Raw genomic sequence first — 8,892 nt, 5'->3', positions numbered from 1 at the left:
AACCCCAATTCTCTCCCAGTTGCTCAAAAAGGGCTTCCTGGAGGCTGACAAACTTCAGCAAAGTTGAGTGTGAGAGTGGAGGAAGTCATCAGATATTTGAAAGCTATCTGAGAAGGAGACTTCCTTTGAGTCAACGCAGAATCTAAGTCGATGGAGCACATTCAAGATCTTTAGGGGCCTTCAACCTCTAAAGATTATGATATCTCCTGCCCACCCTTATCCCCATAGGTAATACAAAATAAAACCATGTAAATCCTAAAAACAAGTATAAGGAAGTCTAGTAATGTGCTGATTTTTCCATTGATGACCACTTCAGTTTTTTTAATTTTATCAATTATCAATGTTCTTTGAAAAAAAATTTTTTTTCAGTGGCCTCCACTTTGCTGATTCTATAAGCTGTATGTGGTGTGTCTGTTGGATAATCCTGCAATGGGGACAGTGGATGGTTGTCAGAGGGCCACATGTGTCAGCTAATAAAGGGAAGATCTTTCTAGCCCTTTGTGTTGGGTGACCAGTCCAGATGTAGGCTGCCCCAGGGAGGGAGTACTTGTTCACTGATGTGTTTCACCCCCACCAAGGCCAGAAGACCCATTTTAGAGGATGTGTGGGAGGGGAAGTCTGGAATGGAGATGGGTCACTCTCTAAAGTCCCTTCCCACCCAATGGTGGTAGGGTGGGAATTCCAAGCACTTTGGAAAGAAGTTGTTCATGAGGCTTACTCCAGGCTAGAGGTCACCAGCTGTGGGAGTGGGCTTCTGGGTTCCTGTTGGGGACTTTGAGGAGAAGAATCTCCCTTTCCACTGGGAAGGCAAGCTTAGCCCTGCCTTGGAAACCTTAGACCAGCCCTGTATGTAACTACGTCTGGAAAACCAGCCGTTGCCACAAGATGGCACCGGTGGTGGATGGGTCAGGACCCAAATGGGTGGGACCAAGGAGCATCTGGGCCACAAATCCAAGAACTCTGTGTTCAGTCCTGTTTACACATAAGCTCCCCTCTGCTCTACTATGAGCTCTTGAAAATCACAGCTGCCGTATTTGTCTTTGAATCCCTGGTGCCCACCCTCCGTTGACTTACCTGAATGAATAGTGTCAGGAAAAATGGGATGGCATATTTCCTTTAGGCAATACATAAATACATGTTCTATAGACAATAAACAAAATACCTTTGATTGCTTAGCAACTTCCCAAAAGGATACACAGTTAACTGGTCATCATGTCTGCCTCTGGAAAGAGAGACCAAGGGACTAGGGTCTGGGGGTGGGGTGGGAAGGAAATTATTGGTCACTTAGTATCAGTTTTAACCATGTGTATTTATTAATTACATAAACTTTCAGCAACCACAGTGGGTATTTGAGAGGTATTAGATGTGAGTGCATGACACTCCTTGGAAGAGACTCTCGACCTTTTAATCTACTTTAGTGACTTTTAATTTACATTTTCACAACACTGAAATGTTTTCCAGGATGGCACTCATTAAACACATCAAGTTAAAAGCAGGCTTGTGATAAGGGCAGCCAAGCACGCTTTCCCCAAGAGAGGAGTCAGAAAAGCGATTGTTTCATTTTGGGTAATCAAGTGACAGTCACAAATATGACCAGGAGTGATTGGCAAAAGATTACTATGTATTCATATTTTTTAAAGAAAATGAATCCAAATGCTTCATAAAATCAGCTATTGCAGACAAGCTATAGACCTCGAGGCTGGGCAGGTAATGAGAGAGAGTAAATCAATGGACCCAGCTAAACTCTAAATTCCCAGAAGTTTTTCTTAAAATCTTCAGAATAGACTTTATGGACGTTTGCAACCATCCCTGGAAAAACAAAAATTTCTACTTCAAGGTCCAATACCTGGAACCAGATCCTTTCCTTAGCCTCTCTCGGACTCCACAGCAAAATCCCAATTTCCTTCTGTCATCTGTGTTAACACCAGGGTGTTTGTCCTCGGGGCATCACTCAGACTCTCTGGACCTCAATTTCCTCAATAGCCAAATGGAAATTACAATTCCTACACTTCGTTCTGCATCCTGATTGTAATGCTAGTTACATGAATCTATACGTACTAAAATGCATGGAACATACATCAGAAGGAAAGAAATCAATTCTACTGTATAATAATTTTATTTTTTTTTAAAGATTTTATTTATTTATTTGACAGAGAGAGACACAGCGAGAGAGGGAACATAAGCAGGGGGATTGTGAGAGGGAGAAGCAGGCTTCCCGTGGAGCAGAGAGCCCGATGCGGGGCTCCTTACATATCCTTTTTTACCTGTTTATTTTCTGTGGCATCCAGTACAAGGCTTAGCCCACAGACATTCACCAAGCTGAATATTTGTGGAATGAATGAATACGAGAAAGAGCAGAATGCTGATCCCAGGCAGGCACTCAATAATTGTTCGATTCTGTCACCCTCTCTTTAGTCATTTTGGATAGTAGGAGGTCTTCAGAATATATTAGCAGCTTGCTCAGTTCTCTGCCACTTGGACAATGTTTGACCTAAGGGGAGAGAAGAGGAAAGCTGCTGGCCGGGAGAGTGACCTGGCTGGTTCCTTGTAGCCATGGATACATTTTATAGTGACGGGGTGCCTTCTCCACGCCAAGCACTGTGCTAAGTGGTGTGGAGACTGAGTCCATTCAGATACATCCCTCCCAGGTCGACTTGCACAATGGAAACTGAGCGTTTATCTCAATGCCCTGGGTTACCGCATGCGGGGGGGGGGGGGGGGGGGGCGGGGGGGGCGGGGATCACCCAGCTTCTGGTATTTATAGAAGCCCCAGCTTATTTCAAATGACCCACTGGATGCTAGAGTGAAGGAGGCTAAGCAGGAAAGCAGCTGGGTAGCAGAGCCTGTGAGTGAGCATGGTCCCTGGGCCTTGACCCACCAGGTCCCCCAGCCCTCATCGGCTCTGGAGGGACTGATGTACTCTAAGGCATAACAAGAGTGGGAATGAGGAAACAGGAAATGAAGGTATTCATTTATAAGGCGATTCCTGGAGTGCAACAGCAGCAGTATTGTTCCCTCTCCTGAGGATAAGGCAAGCCAAAGCTACTATATAAGCTGAGGGTTGCTCTGACCACAGAAAGAGCACAGAGAGAACTGGCAATTCTTTATGGGGGAAGCAAGTGGTGTTGTAGAAAGAGGGTGGCCTATGAGTGTGAAGGAATTGGTTTGAAATCGTGGCTCCGGCACTTATTTAACTGTGTGACCTTGAGCAAGTCTTTGTATCAGTTTCCCGGTAAATAAAGTGGGCACAATAACACCTAACTCATACTGTTTTGTTTTTTTAAAGATTTTACTTATTTATTTATTTGACAGAGAGAGAGAGACAGTGAGAGAGGGAACACAAGCAGGGGGAGTGGGAGAGGGAGAAGCAGGCTTCCCGCCGAGCAGGGAGCCTGATGCGGGGCTCCATCCCAGGACCCTGAGATCATGACCTGAGCCAAAGGCAGATGCTTAACGACTGAGCCACCCAGGCGCCCCCTCATACTGTGTTAAAGTATAAGTGAGATAATGTATGAGAAGATCCAGGCACAAACTAGATATAACCAATTGGTCACTTCCTTTTAATTATTTTTTATAGATAACTTTCATTTGCAAAGGTAACATATGCTAATGATTGAATATTGAAAATATCCTATAAGCTAAAAGATAAAACACTAAAACCTCCCATAATCCCATCATCCAAAGGGTGCTATTTGTAGCATTTTAGTGATTGTCCTTCCAGGCTTTGTATGCTTTTTAAAAACAAAACAAAACAAACAAACAAAAAAGATGGGATCCCACTCTCATGCTGTCTTACAACCCACTTTTCAATTACGAGTGTGTACTAACATCTCATGTCTTAAAATGGTCTTCGACATTTTAAAAAAAATGTCTGGCATAGTGTCCTACTACATAGCCATACCATCATCTATTTAACCAATTCCATATTGCTGAGTATTTGCACCAAGATAAATGATGCTAAAATGAACATCTTAGCAGCTGAATATCTTTTATGTATCCCCTATTATGAGTTTCCTAAAGGAGAGTTCTTGGTAGAAACTAACAAAGAGCCTTCCAAGAGCTTGGTGTCCGGTTGTGTTCCCATCTACCAAGTCCAGTAGGGCCTGTTTCCTTGATCACTGGTGAACCCTTGTGTTCTCTCCAGCAGCAGTAGCCTATTTTCTCTTCTCCACTCTAGAGATATTCCTGTCCAAATATATAAATTTGGTTTCCCAGCCTTGCAAGGCCTCCTCTGCCCTGTGTAGTTGTGGAGGCACAAGTTCTGATTATTGTCTCCTATCAATTTTCCAAGCCAGCCACCAAATCTTTCTCACAGAGGACCCATGACAATTAGAAGACTGCTTATCTGCTATTGGCTACATTTCCCAAATCTCATCAGCCTCGTTCACCAATCTCATCTAGGGAGAGTTCTTTCTTTTGAAAAGATTTCCAGATAGCTAATAGCACTCATTTCCTGTTGGCACTCCTAGTTTCCACTTCTGAGAGTAAAGCTCTGGCTTTGTCTCTAAAGGCGGGGGTGGGGAGGAGGGCACTTCATCAAAGCTGAAAGTAGCAAATTTGGTTCCTGGGACAATCAGCAGGGAATGAAGCCTCAGATCAATGGAAGGGCACCCATGGGGTAAAGGGGTATGGGGAAATCAGAGCTCCCTGTTCACACATGCACGAGTTCCTTGACTCATTGGCCCCACATCAATCCAACCCCTGTTTCTATCATCACATTGACTTCTCTGACTCTCCTGCTTCCTTCTTTCCCTTACAAGGACCCTTGTGATTACATTGCGCCCACCCGGAAAATCCAGGATAATCTCCCCAACTCAAAATCCTTAATTTAATCACACAAGCAAAGTCCTTTTTGCCATGTAAGGTCACATAAACATAGGTTCTGAGGATTAGGACTTGGACATATTTGGGGGTCATTATTCTATTCACCTCACCTGACCTGAGTTTTCTCATCTTCAAACCGTGAATCTTTAACAAAATATTCTCCAGGGTCCCTTCCAGGTTTGGCTGGTGGGACTATATCGAAACGTGAAATGTAGGGGGACTTACATGTAGGAAGTGCACTGAATTTCTTTGGGTTTCACTATTTCTTCCTCTAGGACTCCACCCTCTTCCCTGAATGCTGCTGATGTCATTTCTGCTTATGCTTCTATCGACTGAACAAGCCCACATAGTTTGCTTATCATGTGCCAGTCTGTTCTACGCACATTGCAACTACGAAACCATTCAAACTTCATAACAATCCCATGAATGAAATGGACTGATAATCCCCATTTTATATTATTTTATAGAGGCACAGAGAGGTTAAGTCACTCGGGTAAGGACACAGAGTGGCAGGGCTAAAGTCTGACTGCAGACTCTGGCCTCTCCTCAAAGCCCTTGACACACAATCAGGTAGCCATCGTTTAAGTTTTGTAGACTGTGAGCAACTCAAGAGCAGGGAATGATTCTGTGTCTAATTCTGTGAATCCCAGCTCTAATAGCCTGGCGCACAAATGAACAAAAAATGAAGGAAGGAAGGAACGAAGGAACGAAGGAAGGACCGAAGGAAGGAAGGAATATGGGCATTACTACTTATCTACCTGAGAGTCTCTTACAGATCAGAGCCGTGGTTGCAGGACATGCTAATAAACATTTATGGGTCACTTCAAAAGAGCTTGATCCTCACCCAGCACCAGGAGCTAGGCACTATTATTATCCTCATTTTACAGACAAGTTAAATGCAGCAGAAAGAGGATCAGCAACTTGCCCAAGGTCAGGAATTGGATTTGAGTTGAGATAAAGCTGCTTGACGTCCATGTTTGCATCATGAATGTCAGCATGAACTCCCTGAGGCTTGCATTTTTAAAGTTAGGACCGGGGCACCTGGGTGGTTCATTCTGTTGAGAGTCCAGCTCTTGATCTCAGCTCAGGTCTTGATCTCAGCCTCACGTTGGCTTCCATACTGGGCACGGATCCTACTGAAAAAAAAAAAAGAAAAAGAAAGCAAGAGAGAAAGAAAGCAAGAAAGCAAGAAAGCAAGAAAGCAAGAAAGAAAGAAAGGGTGAGCCAAATATGACTCTGGACAACCAAAGAGAAGAAAGGACCCAAAGGAACATTTTACTGGGCAACTACTATATGCCAGGCCCTGATACCAGGTGCTTTACAGAATATCTTCCATTTAGTCCTCAGAACAGCCTGATTGTCCCATTTCACAGATGAGGAAACTGAGGTTTAGAGAGATTAAGGGAACTTCCTAAAGTCCAGGGGTAGAGTCAGGATTCAAACCAGGTCTAACTCCCAAATCCATCATCTTTCCACCATTACTAGGCTACTGGGCCTCAGTTCTCCCATCTGTAGAATGGAGTGGGGTAAGATGCACTCTGAGCTCCAGTTCAGCTTTATTGTGTGCTTATTGCATGCCAGGCACTGTGCTGAGAACTTCACATACATTTTATAATGTCATCCTTACGACACCCTTTGAGGTGCTGCTAATATTGTTTCCACTTTAAAAATGAAGATAGTGGGGCTCAGACATAGAGACATTGTGCGAGGTTAGCTACCACGAGGCACAGCCTGAGTTTCAACTAAAGCTTGTTTGATTCTTAAGTCAAACCCTTACCCATACCCGACACTGCCCCCGGAGGTCTCAGCCCACCTTCAGAGTAGGACATTCCTGTGTTCCTACAGAATTGGAAAAAGGCTGGAATAGACGTGGGATGAGTTTCTCAAAGCATGGGCCCCTCTTCCTTTGGATCTCAAAGAATCACTTCAGTGAAGTTCTGTTAGAGTCAAAAGGTGACATCCTTCCACAGACAGTTGGCCAAGGCTGAGTCCAGCCCTGGCACCTCAAGGGCTTGGCCATGTGCCCCGATCTTGTTGTCAAGGCAACCCTGGATCGCTCTGTGGTTCTGGAGCTCTTCTCCCTCTTGCTTCCTTGTCTCTTCACCTTCTCAAGAGAACACTTGAGAAACAGCTCCAACTGGCCCACTTGCCAGTGATTGAAGGAGATGCAGGAACTTCAAGGCCCCAAACAGAAAGACCTATCTTCTCTAAACACCTTGAGGCAGAAGCTCATTCACAGCTGTCCTCCAGAGCCTTCCAAGGTGCCTGGAACAAGGAGGTCGTTGGTAAATGTTGAATGAACTGAGTAATTATGGAGAGAGGGGTCCTAAAACAGTTGACTTTGGAAAAGTAGGGTAAAGCAATACCGGAATAAAAGTACATGTGTGTGTAAGTGTGTGTGCCCCAGAAAAGAGGCTCAACTGCCCCTGTGATGGGTCAGCCTGTGTGTCTCCACTTCTCTCCACATCTTGTGAGCTGGAGTTGTCAATGTGGACGGTTCCTGCCCACTCTGGGCTTCTGGCCTAAAGAGTCTCTCTCTCTCTCTCTCTCTCTCTCTCTCTCTCTCTCTCTGTCTCTCTCTCAGTGGTGGGGAAATACACATAATACAAATGTTACCATCTTAAGCATTTTTAAACGTACAGTTTGGTAGTGTTAACTATACCCAATAAATGGTCACTGGGTAATTGCGCTTGCTCTGTTTTATTGTTTCCTACATGTTTCAGTCTCTTGGTTTAAGAGCAATTTTGGCTTTAAGATGCACCGTCAATTATAAGTACTTCTTGACTGCCCTCTAGTGGGAAACATGAAAAAGTGAAACCCCAAACAGCTCCTCTTTCCTGCAGGAATGAGTGGTCCCTTTCTGTTTTTTGTTTTGTTTTGTTCTGTTTTAAGCCCACAGCACCTAGGATTCCTAGGTGGAATCCCATCTAAGTACTAATCAGGCCTGACCCTGCTTAGCTTCCCAGATCAGACAAAATTGGGTGCATTCAGGATGATATGGCCATAGACTGAGTGGTCCTTTTTTCCCTAACTCATTGGACTTTACACCATCCAAAACTGTGTTGGATTCAAGTTGGCAGTTTATCCTAACCTTACAGATGAAGGTGACATGTACAGAGCTTCTCACACTATGGTGAAGAACCAGTATTTAAAAAAATTATCTGTTGCCGGAAGTGGAGCCCTGGACTTCCACTCGTGCGTGAGGCGAGCGGAGCCGGAGTCGAGACAAGAGGCCGAACTCGGGATCTGACCCAAGATGGCCGGGCTGCCCCTCAGGATTATCAAGGAAACCCAGCGTTTGCTGGCAGAACCAGTTCCTGGCATTAAAGCAGAACCAGATGAGAGCAACGCCCGTTATTTTCATGTGGTCATTGCTGGCCCCCAGGATTCCCCCTTTGAGGGAGGGACTTTTAAGCTTGAACTATTCCTACCAGAAGAATACCCGATGGCAGCCCCGAAAGTACGTTTCATGACCAAAATTTATCATCCTAATGTAGACAAGTTGGGAAGAATGTGTTTAGATATTTTGAAAGATAAGTGGTCCCCAGCACTGCAGATCCGCACAGTTCTGCTATCGATCCAGGCTTTGTTAAGTGCTCCCAATCCAGATGATCCATTAGCAAATGATGTAGCGAAGCAGTGGAAGACCAAGGAAGCCCAAGCCATAGAAACAGCTAGAGCATGGACTAGGCTATATGCCATGAATAATATTTAAAATCGATCTGATCATCAAGTTCTCCTGTTCTCCTGTTCTGCCAAGACTTCTTCCTTTTTTGTTTGCATTTAGAAACATTACAGAATAAAAGCCCAGACATCTTCAGTCCTTTGGTGATTAAATGCACATTAGCAAACCTATGTCTTGTCCTGATTCACTGTTGTAAAGCATGAGCAGAGGCTAGAAGTACCATCCGGATTGTTGTGAAACGTTTAAAAGCAGTGGCCCTTCTCTGCTTTTATTCGTTTCCCCATCGTGGTTTGAGTATAAAGCACTGTGAGTGAAGGTAGTTGTCAGGGTTAGCTGCAGGGGTGTGGGTGTTTTTCTTTATTACTTTTTTTGAGGGGGAAAGG

General features: G+C 44.4%; 1 protein-coding gene and 1 pseudogene across 1 annotated transcript; one reads left to right on the top strand and one right to left on the bottom strand.

Annotated features, from left to right (window-relative positions):
- Positions 1-7,714: 7,714 nt before the first annotated feature.
- Positions 7,715-7,833, bottom strand: LOC112830980 (5S ribosomal RNA; annotated as a pseudogene).
- A 232-nt stretch (positions 7,834-8,065) lies between these two features.
- Positions 8,066-8,679, top strand: LOC112830960 (ubiquitin-conjugating enzyme E2 N-like). The gene has a single exon (XM_025881140.2). It carries the CDS (start codon positions 8,081-8,083, stop codon positions 8,537-8,539), a length of 459 nt encoding a protein of 152 aa, XP_025736925.1. The 5' UTR covers positions 8,066-8,080; the 3' UTR covers positions 8,540-8,679.
- The last annotated feature ends 213 nt before the right edge of the window (positions 8,680-8,892 follow it).

Source organism: Callorhinus ursinus, unplaced genomic scaffold (assembly GCF_003265705.2).
Source record: "Callorhinus ursinus isolate GAN/ISIS: 27379988/994484 unplaced genomic scaffold, GSC_fseal_2.0 scaffold20, whole genome shotgun sequence".
Lineage (NCBI taxonomy): Eukaryota > Metazoa > Chordata > Mammalia > Carnivora > Otariidae > Callorhinus > Callorhinus ursinus.
This window is presented reverse-complemented; position numbering and strand designations above follow the sequence as displayed.